Source organism: Seriola lalandi, unplaced genomic scaffold (assembly GCF_002814215.2).
Source record: "Seriola lalandi dorsalis isolate HSWRI2012SDOR001 ecotype SW California unplaced genomic scaffold, Sedor1 jcf7180002054694, whole genome shotgun sequence".
Lineage (NCBI taxonomy): Eukaryota > Metazoa > Chordata > Actinopteri > Carangiformes > Carangidae > Seriola > Seriola lalandi.
The window spans coordinates 1,490,898-1,511,684 of NW_019525247.1; the positions used below are offsets into that span (position 1 = coordinate 1,490,898).

Genomic DNA, 20,787 nt, shown 5'->3' on the forward strand with positions numbered 1-20,787 from the left:
CATCAAGCATCACAAGACTTTATAAAAAAGAGTTCCTCTTACATCCATCAAGTAAACTATAAACTAATTCCCTGTAGAAAAATATCACGATGAAGTCCACCTTTAATACGATGCTACAAAAATGGTGATGGACTCCGCTAATGCCCATCTACTCACCGATTCAGACTTACACGATTCTTTCAGCTGCATTGCTGTATTTAGAAGAAGACTCACTCCAATGCTTTTCATCCATCAGAATGATACAGTGGTGTTGTTTCTTCTCGAGGAGCCGGTCTCTGGCCGAGCATAAATGTTCAGATGGTGACAGACAGATGGTTCATCCAGTCACCTGCCAAGTATTTTTTGAAAGCGCCCGCCCTTTTCCAAACAATTTCTATCGAAGCCTTCCCAGATGGTTCTGTGGAACAAAACATCTGGCATGTCAGGTTAATGCAGCCTCACAGAATTCATGTTAATTAGACTAAATACAGCAGAGACTGTTGCCTTTTAACCAGAGGCACTGACAGCCCCCACTTATTCTTTCGTTTCTTTCCTTTACTAATGTCATTAAAGTAAAGTTATTAAAACATATTTATATAGAACTTTTTGTAGATAAAAGTCACAAAGTGCTTCACAGATTCAAAAAACAACAATTAAGATGAGTGCAAAAAACATAGAAAACACACCACACAGGGATACAGTAGAGTATCCAGTAAAATATACACAATTCTTCTGAAAGCCAGTTTAAACAGGTGAGTCTTTTAGTGCTTTTTAAATGGCAAACCTTAGAGGTGCAGGTAGAGCAAGGCAGCCTCTGGAAGTTTCACTCTTTCAAATGACAATTTCAATACAATAACATAGAATTATTCCACTGTAATCTGCTACTGTGTTTGTTGTGACCTGTATCACATGACTCAGTCCATTTTGTACAGATGATGCCAGTAGCGTCACAGTACCACAGAAATGTGTATTTTGGGATGTTTGTCAGAGAAGTGAAGCTGCACAGGGTTGAACACTGATGGCCTGTCTCAGGGGTTGGAACCACACCTTCCTGCAGCTCCACAGCTTCCTCCTCAGTCTCTCAGGGTCTGGCCTCCAGCTGGCCAGGAGCTAACACCACTTCTGTTTTGAGACTCGGGCAGAGAATTGGCCGTGTTGTGTGACTAGTCCATGATGACATAATTGCAGCCGTTCTTTTTCTTTCCTCAATCTGTCACAGCAAACAATCAATGTGTGACTGTGGCAACACACACACACACTAAAAGAAAAAAAAACAAAAACAAAAACTTGCTGTTGAGTAAATGGTCCATTTTAACAAATTGCCCATGATTTGGTCTCTGGGGATCTGTTGTGCCCCACCACCACCACCACCACCACCACCAACAACAACAACAACAACAACAACACGGCCAGCGGCTCCCTGAGTGTCAAAGCGAGCTCACAGCCACAGACAGTGAGTGGTAGCTTGTCACTAACCCATGGCCCCCTGGTGTTTGCATGTAGTCATTGCATTCAGCAGATCCTAGAGGCTGTGCTCCACTGCCACCAGATGGGTGTGGTCCACCGCGACCTCAAGGTAAGTACACACACAATGAAGAAGTGAGCTCAAGCTCTTAGTGTCCCACTCTCCAACATGTCCTTATTGTCCTGTCCATCTGTTTCTGTTCTAACTTCCTGTTCCACATCTACACTGACTTTCTCTGTTAGCTCTATAAAGATCATATCACATTCTTCGAACTTCACCTGGAGATGTTTCGATCAAACATCAGCTTCAGACGGTCCACTTAGTGTTAATACAATACTCTATGAACAGCAGTAAATCGTGACACAACATTTACCATGTTTTATAAATGAATGAATCATTTGATAGACTATGAATGTGTGAAACACACAAAGAAAAAATGTTTAAAAAATGTGTGGCTTATTACAAAAAATCTAAATTTCTAGACTTAAAAAAAAGTCTCACTTCAACCTATGGTCAATTCCAAAGTCCATCTGAAAACTCAACAAAATCAATTAACACCAACGTATATCTCCGCATGTATTCATGCAGATGCTACCACGATCGACAGAAATAACTGAATACTAGATGTAGTGTGTTCAGACATGTCAAACAATGAGGCCACAATGACATTCAGTGTCTTACTGTAATAGTATTGTATCTGTAGTATTTTCTATTTCACCAAATGTTTGATCAGACTTCACCACAGTATTTGACAGTATTCACAAACCAGGAGAATTATGTGGGGTCCCCCCCCCAACAGTGTTAGTGTTGGAAGTGTTTTAAGTTTGAATGGACAAAAATTCTTTTGCACATGTCATTGCCTCAAGATGTGATGGATGTCTAGAAGCCATCTCTCCCAAGACGCACAGTCAGTAAGTCATCTCCTCTGGGAACACAAAGGTCTAGAGCTACAATCCCAAAGTGGTCAAGTCCTACTTTCCAACAGAGTAGTAATTCATGCATGTGGTGTCCAAATGCCCTTGTGTCTTCCCCTGTTTTGAGTCTAACTCCATGGAGGATGCCCAGCTTCCAGTACTGGAGAAGACAGTTTTGATTGAGAACATAGATGTACTGAAACACCATCTTGTAGCTGGGTTGTTAAACTCTGCTATTTAAGGCTGTTGGTTATAGCTATAGGGTCATGGTCACTTACTGAAATGGACAGTTTGAGAACATTTAAAGCTCCATATTTTCCTCTTCTCCAGTGTTTTATTTGAAGTGTTGATCCATAAGAAGATATATTTGTGGTTTTGTAGTTTTACATCTCCTCTCTCAGGCTTCTCTCTGGAGCTCTAGTAGCACCAGGTCGGTGAGCCAATCAGAAGAGAGGAGACTCAGAGCCTCTCTTGTGATTGGCTGACTGATTTCTGAGTGATCCAATGAAAATGTAGTAGATTTCAGATAAACACTCAGAGAAACCAAATCCTACAGGGTTAGATGGTGGGTCCAGGTGGGTGAGGCTTGGGGCATAGCTGATAGGGTGAGTGCTTTGTTGTGACATCACAACGTTCCTGAAGTCCTGACGGCTGGTTTTAAGGCTCAGTTTCTGAATACAGGCTGTGTGCATTTCTCTGTGGACTGAGGCTTTGATTCTTTCACAGTATTAATATAGAACCTAGACCTGCTCTATAATCAAACAATACATGGACAGACCTTTAGGCTATATGAGACCTTTAAGTGAGGTCAGATCTGTTAGGGTAAGCTATTGTGGTTTTTCCACATTGAGTACATGCAGATGCTTTAAAGGCTGAGCCAGTGCTACTCATACTTACCGTACAATGCCCTCCTAAGCTATGGACAGTTTTCAGAACTTAAGTCACTCATTATCACTAATTATGATAGAATAATTGTAAATGGTAACATTAATATCCACATAAATAATTTATCTGAAGACACAACCTCTGTTGACACTAAAAAGAAAAATAACTGAAGACCTACTTATTTGTTCAGGCTTGTAAAACTTTAAGTTGCATGTTATGTATGAAAGGTGCTATGTAGATAAAGTTGTTATTAGTAGTAGTATTATTAAATGTTGACCTGATAATGGTTAAATGCTTTTGGAGTTTGGAGCTTAGTAAACATTTAGTCCACAGAGGTCTTGTTTACGTCTCTTTATCTGCCCCCAAAGCTCTGATTTGCCAATCAAATGAAGCGGGTGTGTCTCAGGTTTGGTTTACCTTCGGCAATAATCAGCTCGCATTTTGCATTCGCTGACTGCACCCTCTCTGTGTTGTAATTGGCTGTTGCTAGGCAGTTGCCACGGCTCAGCGCAGAAATAAAGAGAGAAAAACAAATACATCCAAAAACAAACACACAAGCTGCAGAGCAGAGGCTCTATGGAGAGAACTGTGTTCATGGGATTTCATCTCTCAAGATCATACACACACAGGAAACCAATATGTACCTGTCTGTCTTAAGTTCTTGTAAAGCTTCATAGTTTATGTGAGGAACATGGACACATGGATTTATCAGAGGTTCTAGTGGACACACAGAACAGCTGTTGAGCACCATTCGGTCTATTTTTCATGTGTGAGGCAGTTGGTATGTGAAAACTGTCTCTACAGTTTCACTGTCTACGCAGACATGAGATGGAGACAGACAAAACAAACTATTTTTTAAAACCAACAAATTACCAACAAATTATTTCTACTCAGTTCAGCCTTTGAGAAATCACGTATTTATTTTCTGGCAGTCTGGAACGCCAGATGGCTCTGAATACTACATTTCCCAAGAGCCTCAGCTGTTGATGTCATGGAAATGGAGCATTAAGAGGCAGGAATCAGGGCAGTAGCAAAATGCAAAACGCTTTGTCATTGCAGTTGTGAACAAAAAAAGGTGCAGAAGGTGTTTGACCAATTTCCTCAGCACCGTAACATAAAGCTGTCACTGTCAGTGATGCATGTAACTCTGAAGCTTAGTCACAGTCAACAAGTTCTCATGTCCACAGGCTTTTTTTTTTTTTCTATCATGATTCAATATCATGAACAGAAGACTTTCATGTCTGTTCAGGCTGTGCAGGTGCACCAACTGTGACTCACTTAACATTTTCCTGCTGGAAATAAATGTGATTTTTAGATCTGGAATAGTTCTTTCTGCTTCATGACTCTACTGTCGAGGTGTGACGCTGCTGCAACACAGTCAGACAGGGGGTTGAGAACCTGGATGTGTGAGGAGAAGTACAGCAAATTAAATGGGTGAAAATTAAACCAGGAAGTTAGTCTGTATTTAGTTTTTTTCCAAACAGAGCTGATCATCTGACCATCGTTGAAATTATGGCCAGAATATTAAAAAAAAAAAAAAAAAAAAAAAAAATTTCAAACTTAAAACAATTTTTTGAAACGTTTCACCCTCTTCCGTCCATTTGACCTTTCTGCCTGTCCACCAGGTCACATGGTTGTTTCCGGGGCTGGGGTCTGGTGTGGGCTGTGGTGGAGGAGGGCGAAGTCGGGAAGCGTTTGCAATGACTGCATGATGCTGATGAATGCATTAACCCAAACTCCTCCCTCCCATACTCCTGTCCATTCCACCTTCTTCCCTTGCCCACTCCTCCCCGGACGTCTGACCACAGCATGCTGACTGAATTCCCACATGCTCTGCTAACCGCTCAACAACCTGGAAATACACACATTTAACCTATGAGATGGATTTCACTAGTTTTCAGTGGATGGCTGGACTGATACCCGACAGAGTCCAGTCCAGACCTCTAGATGAAAAGTCCTGACAGAACTAGTGTTAAGGTTTGGCTCTGTATGAATAAAACTGACTTGACTTGACTTGACTTTGGTGCTTAGGTGATGTGTAGGCAGTGTATGAGGAGCCATACAAGGCATAAGTTGTTCTTGCGTATACCTGTCTCCATTGGAACATGCATTTATTCTGCTCTCATATACATTTATTTTCAATGGCTGTTAATCTGGATTCACCCAGATGAAATTATAAACATGAATAGCCTGATCACCTGTAGAGGAAAAAATGTGATCTATATGATCAGCTGTTCCTTTTGATCAGCAGCGTGCTCAGCTTTTGTTTTTATTATATAACTTTTAGTTTGGCTCCATCAAGCAAACACCTTTTTGAAAATGTCAGCAAATACATTATTCATCAGTGTTTTTTCCTGGTTGGTACCATCCTGATCACATGCGCACCTGCACGTGCACCATGCCTTTAACTGGCTCAAGCAAACACTTTCTACCAGCAACATATTTCAGGCGTTCGAGTGAATCCCGAAGAATTTCCAAAAGGATGATAATAGATCACCAGGAGATGTCACCCTGAGTATTTCATATGACATTTTAAAGACCTACATTAAATGATTGGTTTCCCACTGCAGTGTGAATGAGTCACTTTGGATACAAGCGTAGATGTGTAAATGTAAAATATGACGATTGATTGAGGAAAAAATCTTCTATTCCAGCTCTACAACAAACCTCTCTGCCTTTGTGTCACATTCACAAACTCACTGTTAGTGTTGGATGCGTTTTATTTATTGTCATTCTTCCAAACTCCTGATCATTTTACAGCGAGGAAAGACAAACACCCCCATGTCCACAACAAAGGACCGTGGGCTTTATCTAACACCCAGCACAAAGCGGCGCCAACCGCTACACAGCTGTGTTGCTGGTTTCAGACCGGTGCAGTCGTCGTTTTGCCGCCCAGCGCACACGTTGCTTAAATAGCGAACACACCTGAACCCCTCTGAGCGCTGTGTTGGTGTTAGAATGAGGTGTGGTCAGGTGTATTGTTGGCACATTTCCTATCATGAGGCAGTGGAAAGTGAAACCTGGTGTGAAGTCAGTGGTGCACTACTTCACTGTTTGGTGCATTATCGAGATGGTAACGCTTCGAGCCAAAAAACAGCTGTTTCTGCCCGTTCCGCTCCGACAGAACCTCTTCTTTCTTACTACCTGATAAATCCACTGTTATGCTAGCAATCTGCACCTGGCTTTTAAAGGGAATGGGAGATGGCACCGTGACTGGTTTATTGCCTGTTTCGCCCATGAATAATTAATAATAAGAGACTAATTCCAACCTGTAGAACCGTGTGCCCGGTCCAGCGACCATTTTCCCATGTTCACCATTTCCCATAAAACTAGAAAAAGTGGATTTGGACATGCCCTGAACACATCATGTGCTTTAGACGGTTAAAATAGAGCCTTTGTGTCTGAAGACGTTTGACATGTTTTCTGAAATACATAAACTTTCATTATTCCAGGTCTCGGGAGGATGTTTAAAATCAGATGTCTTCGGGGAAGATGAATAAAAAGTGACGTTAAAATTAAACAATTAAACATTGTGGTAAAACTTTCTCGTCTTACGCAACAGCTGTAGGCTGTGAGTATAAACCTGCCGATTTAAAGCAGGGTTCTCCTCCCTTTCCGCTTCCTCTGCCTGTTACCGTTTCCCTTCACTACAGGAAACAACAACAACGTCTGAGCCGCAGCCGGCAACTGAAAATGTCACGTTATGAAGGTTTGGATCATGTGATCTCACAGTCCACAGTTCTCTCTGGAAAATTAGTCATTTTAATGACGCTGCTCACCTCCACACGTGTTCCAACAAAACAAGTTCCACTTCGATACTTTTTTTGCAGAGGCACCATCGCTGCAACTTGAGCTCAGCTCTGCCCGAGACAATTGTGATTGTTTGTAGAAATGGAAACACGCCAGAGGGTTTTCCACAGCCGAGTGATGATTGGTGAACCAGACCATTCTCCAGCACTGACAAAGCTGTGGAGGTCTGGCTACGTGACACTAAAACACTCGTCAGGTGAAGACCCTTGCCTTGATGTTAATTATGAAATTAGACGTGCTTGGATGCAGAAGAAACAACATTCACCTGTTTGAACAGCCATAAAATATCAGGGCGGCGCCACCTGACACACTGCTGCTCTGCAGAATACACAGATGCTGTTTGAAGGAAATTCCTTGAGGAAAGTTGCAGCTCCTCCTCTTCAGCAGATCCTGGTGGAAACACTGAGTGAGTCACCTAGAAAATAACCCGTCAGTCTGTCGAGAGCTGGAGGCGGCGCGGTGTCGGCCGCTTCTTAATTCTCTATGCAGGAAAAACCCTGTTCATCCTCTCTGGACGCTTCCCCGAAGCCCCACCCCCTTCCTACTGCAGGGGTTTGGCATGAGTCACTGTCCACCTTCTTCCCCCAGTCCTCCTCTAGCGGCCAGGATCACACGGCCAATCTGACAGCAGCTTGCTGAATGACATCCACCTGTGGTGCTGAGGTCAGCTCTGGCCCCGACTGAACCAGATCAGGGTCAGAGTCGGTGGTGACTGAGTGTTAAAGGTTGGACTGTGACTCTGACTGTGACTCTGACATGCCTTCATCCATAGACACAGACTCAGACTGGACTGCTGAGACACACTGTAAGACACCAGTCCTGAATGACATTACTGTGTGAACTATAACAACCCTGCCTGTAGTTCTTAAAGCCTCTAAGCTGCCTGTAACCAAAACAGTCTTTCCAGTTTATTTTCATTTGAAAATGAATTATCTGTATATCAGTGCAGCGTACTGAGGGTCTTTCTCTGTGTCCCTTCACTCCAGCCGGAGAACTTGCTCCTAGCCAGCAAGCTGAAGGGGGCGGCAGTCAAACTGGCAGATTTTGGCCTGGCCATTGAAGTGCAGGGTGACCAGCAGGCATGGTTTGGTGAGTACACACAACTTTTTTTCCAGTGCTAATATGGGGATTCATATTTTCAACGTTTTCAATGAATGAAATATGTGACTGATGTTATAGTTATTTGCCTTTGTTATGATAAATATCTCTCCTTCCCTTCACACTGGATTCATTTTGCAGTTGGTTTGATGTCACAGCTGAAAAAAACCTGATTCTCAGTATCAGTCTTTTTTTAAATTCAGGATCTGAATCAAGTTTTTATGTTGCAGGATATTTTCTATGAATGTGGTTTATCAAAGCAGGTGCCTCAACAACTGTCACACTAATCATATGCAGTTCAGCTGTGTTAAGCCGACACTTAGCCACAGTCTGTTTTGCCTTGTTTCCATGGCATCAGTTAGCATGTCTACAGGTTTTAAACAGACCATAAGTATCTTTATATTTCAGCCATGTTGATGATGATTGATTTTATCATGATATTTCTTTATTTGGAACGGAGTTTCTCACCTGGGGTCCTGTCGTACCTGAGGTAACGAGTCTGTTTGTTCAAAACACAGTTAGTAAGGACTGATGCAATATATCAGTGTCACCGTCAAGGCAGTTAAATTATGGAAAAACTGCAGTGAAGAAATGACACTGATCAAATTAAAACAGACAGTATGGGATAGAGTTGTTATTTTTTTCTTTGTTCCCAACCTGATTTGGTTTTGTTCTGACTGATTGAACGTTAGGTTTTCATTGTCTTGTTCTGCTTTTGTCTGAATGTGTGCGTTTTGTTCTGATTGGTTGAGATGTGTAAGAAGGGCACTGGTTACAGATTGTTGAGTTCTTATATTAATCACAAAGCTTAGTTTTAAAGAAAAAACAAAAAAGGTGGAAGGATTAGAAAAGTTTCTAGCTTTTTTTTTTTTTTTAGAATGATTGTACGTTGCTTTATCTGAATCACTTGATGGGATTGTGATATGTCAGCTGATATTTTAATAGTTAATTTTGTTTGTTTTCTTGCTTTTATATTTTTGGGTTTTAAGTTTTTTGTATTGTTACACTCATTGAATTCTTTCAGTCCTTGTAACCGTTGAATTCTTCCAAAGGCAAACATTCTTTCCTAGAGTGAACAGTGCTGCATTGTTTGGCGCTGTTGACTGGGCGGCCTTGTGCTTAAGATAATCAAATAGTAGACTGCTTTGTTTGATATCTGTAGTCTCTGTTTGTGAAAGCATTTAGAGAATCTGCACCACAGTATGTTAGGATAGATCTGAAGTGTTACGTGGAATCTTTTTGTCCGATTTCCAACGAGATTCATGGATGTTGTTCGTCCATGATGGATACTGGAGACTCAGTCATCACTGTGTGGATCTGATGTCTGTGTGTTCTGTGTTTTTCCAGTAGGACTGAGTTTTGACTTTGGCGTCAAAGCTACAGCCCTGCTCCTCAATCTGGCTGAAAAGGTTTGATGAACTCAAAGCCGGGTGTTTGATCGGTAGTGACAAAATCAATCTGCTAAAACCTTTGATGAAAAGAAGGTCACAAATGTGCTTCATTGGCCTTAAGCATTCATCATTTTGTTGCAGAGGTAGTATATAGTGATGAAAATGTGACTTTCTATACTCAAGCACCTTAGATTGTTGTTGTGTGTTTCATTTTCTCTAAGATGACCATGTAGCACTTCCTGCCCCTCAGGAAAGGTCTCACTCAGCTGATGAAAGACATATGAAATGGAACACTTAAGTTTTTTTTGTCCTAGTTTTGTGTTTCTTTAAAAACCAATCTCAAATCAGATCTACAGTTGATCCATTTAATTATTCAGAGCCCCTGTTCCCTCACACCTGTCTGAAGGGAGTGGGTGTGCCACTGCTCCTGGCTCTTCGAGTCGTGATTGGATGGATATCAGGCCTATTTCTCTCCCCATTCCCTGTAGAACAGAGAAATAATTGGTCTGTTCCCCGAGCTCCAGCTTCATCTGGAACCAGTTCACCTTGTGTTCTGACTCTACTACTAGACCACGTCCCATTACCCGCAGGGTCTGCCGCTACCCAGAGGCGGCTCTAGGAATTTTCTATCTGGGTGGCCCAGGGGTGGCGAAGGGATGTGTGGAGTGAGCCGTGCATGTTGGTACTTTGAGTCTTTTTGTTGTGCTACTGTAGTGAGACTACAGAACCTCTTCCTCTCATGGGGGGGGGGTGTTCCTAACAAGCTTTTGATAGACGTCAACATACAGAGGATGGTCAGCTTTAATGTTTATGTGTGTGTGTTCCAGGCTTCGCCGGGACACCAGGGTACCTGTCCCCAGAGGTGCTGAGGAAAGATCCCTACGGCAAGCCGGTGGACATGTGGGCCTGCGGTAAGATCCTCTGCTAACCAGCATCTCATTTTCAGGGGAGCCCAATGGAGCAGGTGCTAATTATTAGTCCCACACAATTGCCAGGGTCTGAAACAGCCAATCACAGGCCTTGATGGGAAATCATGGTGAAATCATGTTTTCTTTTTTTCTATTTTTTTGCCTTTGTTCCTCCATGATCCATAACTCAAGACTTCACAGCAAAATATAAAAAATTATATTGACAAAATAATATTTTCTATGACTCTGGATAAACAGGAATGTAACCTGAAACTGGTCTCAGTGGTGGAGACGTATACATACAGCCACGAGGAGGTGATTCTAGTTTGTTTTTTTGTTTTTTTTTTATGCACATTTAGTGCACATAAAAACAGATGGATGGAAACACCTATCTGTCTGAAGTACTGAGTGGAGGGATAAACTGTAATTTGTCCAGAAATAGTTCCAGCATGTTACAGTAACACACAGCACTAACTGACATTCAGCAGCTTTAGAGGTTTTTCTTGACTTTTTTTTTTTTTTTGCAGAACTTCCAGAACATTGTACGTAACACACAGACCTGAGAACATCTTGTGTTTTCATGTCTCTGTGTTATGTACATTGCATGTTTTATGTGTGTTTTCAATCTGAAGTTACACAACAGGTGACTTCAGTTGCTGTGAGACACCACCTTTATCTACAGGTGTTACACCTGTGCCGTCTAAGTGAAATGTTCTAGAATTTCCCCTGCAGCAGTACAAGCCATGACTAGCTGTGCTTTTACACTTTTGAATTTTGCATGTGGGCACATCATCACAGACTGCATGTTTGATTTCATTTAATTTTCACCCTTCATCAACATTATTGCCCCAGAGCCAAGTGCTACAGCAGGAGAGATGGTTGAGATAAGGACTGGTTAACTATAAACTGGTGTGTTAGTTTTACAAGCTGTCATGGAAGATCTAATACATCTCTGGGTAAATCACAACATATACTCATCATACTCGATTAATGAACTGCGTGTGTGTGTGTGTGTGTGTGTGTGTGTGTGTGTGTGTGCTTGCGTGCACACCACAGAGGGCTCCAACCTCTTGAATTAATCATTGCTGATGCTCATTACACACACGTGTGATGGGCCAGGCCACCTGGGCCTGAGCTGTCAAACACACGCAGTCTGAACACACACGCAGTCTGAACACACACGCAGTCTGAACACACACTGGTGCTCCTCTCCACACACCTGTGCTGACTCATTGAGTGCACAGACAATAGCTGCTGTTGTGTTTGTGGTCAGACTATCTCGTTGTCAGATAGAGGGCCTTTCATCTTTTCCTGGCAACTGGCCAGCCAATCAAAACCGCTGGTAACACCAGCAAACTCAAGCACTTGGTTTCAGTTTGTTACCACACTGCTCTTTATTTAGAAATCCTGTCTTTGTCTTATTCATCTTTATCTCTGTCTTTATTTCTCACTTTATACACTGTTGGTGCAAAGTTATGCTTTTGATAATTGGGTCATTAATGTTGTTTGTTTTCTTTAAAATGTGAGCTGTCTTTCAAGATTAACTCTGACTAGTGTGTGTGTTTGTGTGTTTGTGTTTGTGTTTGTGTGTGTGTGTGTGTGTGTGTAGGTGTGATCCTCTACATTCTCCTGGTGGGATATCCTCCATTCTGGGACGAGGACCAGCACAGACTCTACCAGCAGATTAAAGCTGGAGCTTATGATGTGAGTTTCACTCACTCAGTTTGTGAATACAGGCTGTGTACATTTCTCTGGACTGAGTGCTCTGATACTTAGAACCTAGATGTGGTGCTGATATGAAAACTACTTCTTCTGGTAACTTAAAGGTACCTGACAGAGTATTTGACCACTCCGTGTTTTGTTCGTACCTCATACACATGCACAGGTGAAGCAACACTCATCCTGCCAGTGTTTTCTCACTGTTCTACAGTTGGAGGTTGTAACAAACAGAGAATAGCTGCAGTGTGCCAATGAAAGGCAGGAGAAGTTAGCAAACCTGGATGTAAACAATGCAGACTTTGCAAATGTTTGAAGAGGTACGAGATGCATTCAGTGCTGTAGTGAGACCTCAAGAATACACACGCATCTCCACAGGGAACCTTTTAATTTGGAGAATATAAGCCTGTTTTACCCCCTTGTTTCATTTCACAATATATGTCAAACTGTGCAATGCATCTGTCTTAAAAAATATCTTTGACTAAAGAAAATACAGTTTAAAATTTGAAGAGATCAACTAATAAGCAAGCAAACCTAGAAATCTGAACACTTATTTGATGCCAACACTTTAAGACTGAGCGACACAGGGATTCGGAGAGATCCTGGTTGGCACCAACATCTCAGGCCAATAGCAATAAAAGTAGATTGTTGGATATTTTAAAATACCTGACCTTAAGAAGAAGAACGGAGTCTGTCCCACTGAATGAGACAAACAGTGTGTGGCAGGTAACAAAACAATTTCAGAACTTTCTAATGTTGCTAAATTATATGTAACCGTAATGCAGGAATGAGATGCAGGCTAATACTTTAGATGGTTGGTGGGACGGTGTAAATGGTTTGTGTGCCGTCTTTCTTCGAGCAGTTCCCCTCCCCAGAGTGGGACACCGTGACTCCAGAGGCCAAAGACCTGATCAACAAGATGCTGACCATCAATCCAGCCAAGAGAGTCACTGCCACAGACGCTCTCAAACACCCCTGGATCTGCGTACGTCTCACACACACACACACACACACACACACACACACAGTAGGACATCTGTTCATTTCATATCCACCCTTTCAGTCAACACTAAATGACAAAACAATGGATGTGAACGCACCTTTACTCCAGAGTTTTCGATACAGGTGACATATAGTTGAGATAACAGCTCACACTATGTCTCTGTTTGCAGCAACGCTCCACTGTGGCGTCCATGATGCACAGACAGGAGACTGTGGAGTGCCTGAAGAAATTCAACGCAAGAAGGAAACTCAAGGTGAGTGACAGCAGGTGTTACGGGGCAATCCCCGTTTTTTCCTTTTGGAAAGCACGATGATTGTTTGATGGCTTCCTTATTGGGAGTGAAGAGATGAAGTCATAGGTCAACCCCAGTCACAGGCAGCAGAATGTCTAATCATTAACCTTTCAGCTCGTGTAAACACAGCAGTCTGCGTCTCTGAGTCCGTGTCTCTCTCCACAGGGTGCCATCCTGACCACCATGCTCGCCACTCGCAACTTCTCAGGTAAGACCAGTTCAGCGACGAGGGCCCGTTAATGGTCACAATTCTTCCCCATCCTGCCACTAGTATTGATCTCTTCCAGTCCCACATGTTGTCCTTCTTGATAAAAGCAGTATTAGTGGGGACAGTTTCTCTTTCACTCTGTCTGTGTTATTTATTTACCAATAGTTTAAGATGCCGTTCTTTTGACTGCAGCTGTTTTTTAACCACTCTGGCCTTTAGAGCCCATTAAGCTCCATCTGGCCTCTCTTCTCAGTGGCTGTCAGCACAGACAGATCAATAGAGTCCCATCTTCAGATCACTTTAAAGGGCAAAACATTCAAACTGAGTCTAACGTTATTGATTGTTTCTCTTTATGGCTAGCTGACATTTTTTCATTCTTGTTCATTTATTTGTTGTAATAAACCTAAACTGTCATTTTGCCGTATTAAATCAATATAAGTGTAAACATGCCCTTAGTGTTTACTCTTGTTTTTCTTCCCTCCCCTTCTTGTGTGGTAACTCACCTGTAAGGTAAGAGTCTTTGGTGTAGCTGACACTTCTCCACAGTGTCAAACTACACTGTCAGGTTTGGCTCTGAGGCATGTCATGTCTACTACAGCACCAGGATAGAGCTTTCAGCTGACACAGTGCATCCGCTGGTGGCCATGTTGGAGGAAAATGACTTTAGGCATCAACAACATTCCTTATTTCTGAATTCGTAAATAATCCGCAGGTGGTGTTGGTGCCTCAAAAACATGCTCGGTGTGTTGTGTGTGTAACTGTAATCTGTGTCAGCAGCTACTGCTACATTAACCTCTGCAGTGGTTTTTATGAATGTTGATCCAGGTCTATACATTTTATAAATACAGGCCATCTACAGAACAGACTATACATCACAACATGCATTTGATACTGCGTCATAGGTATTAAATGATTTGCCATAGGTATACGCATGTACAGGTATGTATAATGTTACATAATATCTATCTATTTTAATAGTTTGTTACATAAATCTTAACTGTACGTCAGTAGTTATTTAAACATAGAACTAAGATTGACGCTTTTCAGGTGATAGAAACATATTATGCAATTCAATATTTTGTCATAGGTAGAAAATAATCAGTGAGATGTGTACATACATCTGTACACATCCACAAAACTCTGTTGCATAGACTTGTATGCTGATTTGTTATATTTACAGAATATTTTACAAATATCACAAATAAAAGCTAAATACTTTGGTAAATGTACATACGGCATATAACAATCAGTTGCAACAATCGTCTGATGAGATCCTTCAGTGAGAGTGGTACAGATGAGAGATCACAGAAGCATACATTGTACCTCAGGAACATTTTCCTCCAAAACGGCTGCTGAAAGGTATTTGATGTCACTGAAAAGCTGCTATCAGTTAATAAACATACACATGTCTATGGTTTGACAAATCACTTCTGCCAATCAAAAACCTTCGCCTGCCAATCAACCCCCCACCCCCCTATCACGGAGGATACACAAAACCCTGAAATCCCCGTTCTGCTCCCCCTGCCTCTACCAATCATCTTCTCTGTGTGTCCGACTGTTCGTGCATGTTGACTGAAGAGTTGGAGTTGAGCTCTCTCCACCAATCAAAGGCGTTCTATTGTCCTTGAGTGACAGTGGGCAGAGAATGGAGAGGAGAAGCTAAAGCGTTCCCTGGACACTGCTGTGCTTCTCCTATAGTCTCATCAGATGAATATAATTCCAGTTCCAGGCTAATGATTCAGTAACTTTTATTTCATCTCCTCACTTAATTTGCATTTTTCTCCTCTGCTTCCAATTCTAGCAGTGCCCACTTTGAGGTTGCTAGTAATTGGCCAGCCTTGTCCAGACACAGCGTGTGTGTGTGTGTGTGTGTGTGTGTGTGTGTGTGTGTGTTTTTTAAATCCAGCTGGCCACTCATTTCCTTCCATTGTTCTTCTTTTCTCAACAGCAGCCAAGAGCCTGCTGAACAAGAAACCAGATGGTGTCAAAGTAAGTTGAGCTTCAGTTTCATCTTCACACTTCTCTCTTTTCATGTCTGGTGAAGCTGAGACATCCTGTACTCTTCTTTATATACAACAGTGTGTGTATATATATATATATATATATATATATATATATGTCTCAGTGAGACTACCTGTTTAAAGGATTTAATGATAAAAAAAAATAATAATAATAATACTGTACTGTGGTTCAGTGTGTCCCACTGCACCTCAGCACGTTTTCAGGTAGACCGTCTGACCTATTCTCCTCAACACAATAGTCAATAACACCTTTGGGGAATTTCTTCACTTGGACTCAAAGATGAACTGATTAGATTTTGGTGCTCAAAGGTCAACTTCACCGTGACCTCACAAAACATGGTTTTGGCCTTGTGAACACAATATCTAAGGAATGCTGTGAGGGATTTCTTCAAATTTTTGGTGGTCAAAGGTCAATGTGACGTCAACATCTTCGGTCATGATTCAAGATTTCATACACTAATTATGACACAATTTAACACAAATCTCTAACAGTATCAAATAATGAAGTGATGATATTTTATATTCAAGAGGTCAAAGGTCATCTTCACTGTGACATCATGATGATCTGCAAAAACACTTCAGCACTGTAAGTCAGGACAGAGGGAGAAGTTGTGACCATGTGTCCTGCAGCTTGACTGGTTGGTGGGTGGTGATTGTAGTAGAGTGAGCATAGAGTGACAAGCAACACCACTGCTTTGGTAAAAATAGGAGCACAAGTTGCATCAGGGAAATTAGTCTTTCCCAAGAGGGTGCAACATATTTCCCAATAATGATCTCACTCTTCATCATGTGAGAGGAGGATCTGCTGTCTGAGCTGAGGGAACCTTTGGAAAATAATAAGTGATGATTAAATTATGATTTGAGGGAGATAGACTTTGTCCCTGCCATTCTTCACTCGACTGACAGAAGATGAAAATCCTCCATTGACACTGTGTGTGTGTGTGTGTGTGTGCGTGTGTGTGCGTGTGTGCGTGCGTGCGCACGTTGTACAGTCAGACATAGGTTGATTGTCTGTCTTGTTGTGTTGTGGCTGCTCACAGAAGAGGAGGACGGATGGTACAGAAGCTCTGAGGGTAGGCCTGAGACTGACCCTGCAGTGGGTAGTTAGCTCTAGAAAACCCCTCGTATTTCAATTCCTCCACAGAGCTGCACAATGCTGCTGGGGAGGCGCTCCATGACTGAAAACATGACATACCTTGTGGGTTTGGAGAGAAGTGGAGAACACTGGCCTGTTCTGTTCATATATTGATATTTCTTATTGATTTTAAAGAGCCACTGAGTCTCTACTTTAAACTGTCTTTACTACATCTGATCAGGGCTGTAACAACCTCTTACACTGAAGTTGTAATCTCAGTGTTTTATTATCAACCTGGGGGGAGTTTACATTGTACTTCTAATAACTGACACATGTTGTTATTTCACTGGCTGAAACCACTAGTTTTAGACTCAATATATTTCAAATATATACTGAACAAAAATATAAATGCGACACTTTTGTTTTCATGAGTTAAAATTAAAGATCTAAAACTTTTCTATAAAAAGTCAGTCAACAGTTAAAATGTTAATAAAAAAAAAATTCAATCTTTTCTTTTTTTAAATCGTGTTTTTTTTTTTTTTTGTTGTTTTTTTTTTAGCTTGGCTCTGGCCAAGCATCAGATAGTTGAAGAGCAATATCATGTGATTTGAGCAGCTAGCTAACATATCCAGCTGATACAGCTAAATCCTTAAACTTATTCCAACCATAAAATATGCCAGTGTGACTCACTGATGTTGAGCCGGGTTCCAATTATTGACTCCAAAACCAATTTGCAAGATCATCTGTGTAAAAAAAAAAAAAAAAAAAAAAAAAAGCACCAACAAGCTCTGAAGTGGAAAGTCAGTTGTGATGATGAAATTGTATCTGAAATTAAGAGTCATGAAGTGTGTCCGCAGCCTGAGAACAAACATTAGTGGAGCTGCACCATCTACTTTTCTCTGTCAGAATGGAAACCTTTTCCAGCGTAGTGCAAAATAGATGATGTGAAAATCTCACCCTTCTCCTTGAACCTGCTGTTCACAGCTAAAATGTTATAGGTGTCATCTTGTGAGACGGGTGAAATAGTAAAACTTTACAGTCACAGTAGATTTTTTTGGAACATCAGTCAATATTCCAACATGTTGTTTTGAAGAAACACGAATGAAGCTACTGATTGTTTGTGGAGTCTCTGTTAGCAGACATGTTTGTTGATGACTGTGTTCATGCACACACACATTATGAGTCGTATCCTGGTTTTCATCAAAGTTTATCATAGAACAAATATCAATTTGGTTATTCATATTTGTGTGTTTGTGATTCGGTCATTGTGGTTGTCTTACTGTCAGCCACTTTTTGTTTTTCTTTTCTGTCCATTTTGCATATTCTAGTTCAGTGAAACCAGCCTGTAGTTTGCATAGTAGCTACAGTGTCCCAGAGACCAGGTCACACCTCAGTGAGGGTCTTCTGCAGGATGGTTCCTCTCTTAGATTCAGCTGCATAGCATTTTACAGTGCAACACGACTCACTCCGCTGTCCACAGAAACTGGAATTCAAGAAAAATATCAGCACCTAACTTTATCAGTTATTAGTTTTCTCTTTTCTCCAGAGTTGAACTGAAGCAGCTTCCTCACACGTTTTCAACAAGTGACGTCTGCACCAACTGTAAAAATGGAGAGATGGTTCATAGTACCATGGTTACGTTCCAGAAAAAAGCAAATGTGACATAATTATATTCCAGAGTGCTGCTCTGGTCTAAATATAAATGTCTGATTTACACCCACTTTTGGTTAAAGCTGAGGAACAGTGTTAAAAAAGTTCAACATAATTATCACATTTGACATCTTTTTAATATACTGTCAAGTACAAATAATGATAAAACGTGGAATCATTAAAATAACCAACAAATTACATTTTTAAGAAAATATGTTGCACTTTTTGTGTTCTTTTTTTCTTTTGAAAAGTTTTTAAGAGATTTTTGAAGCCATTGAATACATAGTGACAAAATACATGGTTACGTCTTGTTCAACTACACAGCATACGGACTACTGGTATTTCAAATTCTATTTTACCATCTTAAACAGGAGTAATGGGTAAAATAGAACTAAAGCTTCATAATCATAGCTGATTCCTCGAACATGGAGTCTTAACTAGCTCTCAGTGACTCTCTGATTAACAGCTGATTGACACAGATGGCCACGTCTAATGACATACAGTAGTTCTAATCTATGAATTTGACAAAACCTTCTTTCATACTGATATTTCAGTAGACATGGATGCATTCCCATGATGTTTTTGATCCCTGAAGGAATAGTCCTGACTGTGTCTGTGGCTCTGCAGCTTCTCAGGCCACCAGCTGATCAAACATCCTCACGTCTTCTGCATGGATGTGTTTGGTACGGAGGTTTATGGCTCCCGCACGGTGTATCCTGATGACTGTGTTGATCTCCTGACTTTTTATCTGCTGCCACCATGAGGTTGACATGTTTGGTTCAAGTGAAAAGTCCCTACAGTTATTGGACGTATTCCCACGAGATTTGGTGCAAACATTCATGTTCGCCACAGGATGAACTGTGATGACTTTGGACACCAGCAAGTCAAAGTTTGTCCTCCACAACTAATAACACTCCCAGCAGCCTCAGCTTTACTTGGTGTTGAGCTGCATGCACACTAAACTAAAGATTATGGTAAATAGAAAATGGTAAACATTACTTGATTACTAAAATCATGATTTTTGGGTCAGTGATTAGAGTAAATCTCCAGGAAATGAATCTAAGTCCATGCAATATCCTCAAAGGTGACCTATATCAACATTTATGTGTGTATAAACGATAGGTACAGGGGGGGTCCAAAGTCTGAGGCCACTTTGCTATTGGTCTCAGACTTTTGGACCCCACTGTACTGTGTGTATACAACATAAAAACCAATGATGGGTGTATTGAGGCCATTTGACATGTAATCCTCTCCATCATGGATCCTTGTACTCAGCAATAAACACATCAGATCAAATAAGAACAAAGACAGAATCAGTTTTTAGCAGGAAAGCATAAACTAAGCTTCAGTATCATCCTGTCAGTCAGGTGCCTTATCCAGGTCAAGTCATCAGGATTCATGGCAACTACAAAACACAAAACACTTTACTGTGGGACATGCAGAGTTTTACCTAATGAATTATTCTTGTTCAGAGTAATTGGGTCATTAGTTTGACCCCAGACTGTGTTTCTTCATCTGACTCTGTAAACAGACAGGCCTCTGCTCCTGCTTGGTTTATGAACTCTTTTTTTTTTATGGTTTGATTAACAAGGTTTTATTTGCTCACCCTGTTCAAACTGAGACCTGAAGCTGAACTGTTCAAACATATCTGACTGACTCCCTGACACGAACTCCTGAGCACAATGTTCCACTTTCCCTCCACAGCCGCTGCTTGTGTTAGTGTCTGAACACTAAGGCTTGTCACTTCTGCCCTGTCCGTCTGTCTACCTGTATGTCCACTCTGTTCCTCAGATCAACAACAAGGCCAATGTGGTCACCAGCCCCAAAGAGCCTGTCCCTACTCCTTCTCTGGTACACTGTCTGCCTGCCTTGCTGCCGGTGTGATGCATGACTGTCTGTCTCTGTGTAACCGTCCATCTATCCGCACTCTGTGACATCTGACATCACGGAGCCTTTCTCATTTTGTTGTCCGTGGTGATTGTTTTTGCTGTTTTTTCATAAAGCTCAAGAACCACAAACGCCGTCCGTGGTTGTGCCGTCCACATTCACATCTGGATTGTTTTATTGCCACATTGCTGTACATGGGCTGCATTCTCCTTTGTTGTTGATGATGGCTGTAATGTCAATACTGAGGCCATTGCATCAGCTGTGGCAAATGCACTGATGCCCCAGGTGAAGACTTTGTTGTCAGCCAAACTGGAGACAACACTGACTTGTCAATGAGGCTACGTCCACACTACCACGTTTTGGTTTTGAAACTCTTTTGCTACATTTTCACCTCCGTCCACACGACTCTGGGGTTTTCAAGCACCGATAATGGAGACTTTCAGAAACTCTGCTGGACCAGTTTTACTTACTTACTCTGGGGTCGT

The 20,787-nt window shown here is 41.5% G+C and overlaps 1 protein-coding gene across 15 annotated transcripts in view; it reads left to right on the forward strand.

The window, feature by feature from the left end:
* camk2d1 (calcium/calmodulin-dependent protein kinase (CaM kinase) II delta 1) overlaps positions 1 to 20,787 on the forward strand; it is a 97,223-nt gene that overhangs the window by 62,332 nt on the left and 14,104 nt on the right. For 3 of the 15 annotated variants that reach the window (XM_087178664.1, XM_023423866.2, XM_087178665.1), the window contains exons 6-14: positions 1,483 to 1,555; positions 8,040 to 8,142; positions 10,370 to 10,453; positions 12,060 to 12,154; positions 13,029 to 13,151; positions 13,339 to 13,422; positions 13,627 to 13,669; positions 15,618 to 15,658; positions 20,207 to 20,266. In XM_087178664.1, the coding sequence (XP_087034790.1) occupies positions 1,483 to 1,555; positions 8,040 to 8,142; positions 10,370 to 10,453; positions 12,060 to 12,154; positions 13,029 to 13,151; positions 13,339 to 13,422; positions 13,627 to 13,669; positions 15,618 to 15,658; positions 20,207 to 20,266 (706 nt within the window). The remainder of the gene's footprint in view (positions 1 to 1,482; positions 1,556 to 8,039; positions 8,143 to 10,369; positions 10,454 to 12,059; positions 12,155 to 13,028; positions 13,152 to 13,338; positions 13,423 to 13,626; positions 13,670 to 15,617; positions 15,659 to 20,206; positions 20,267 to 20,787) is intronic. The other 12 variants (XM_087178667.1, XM_023423867.2, XM_087178666.1 and 9 more) reach the window with 7 other exon arrangements.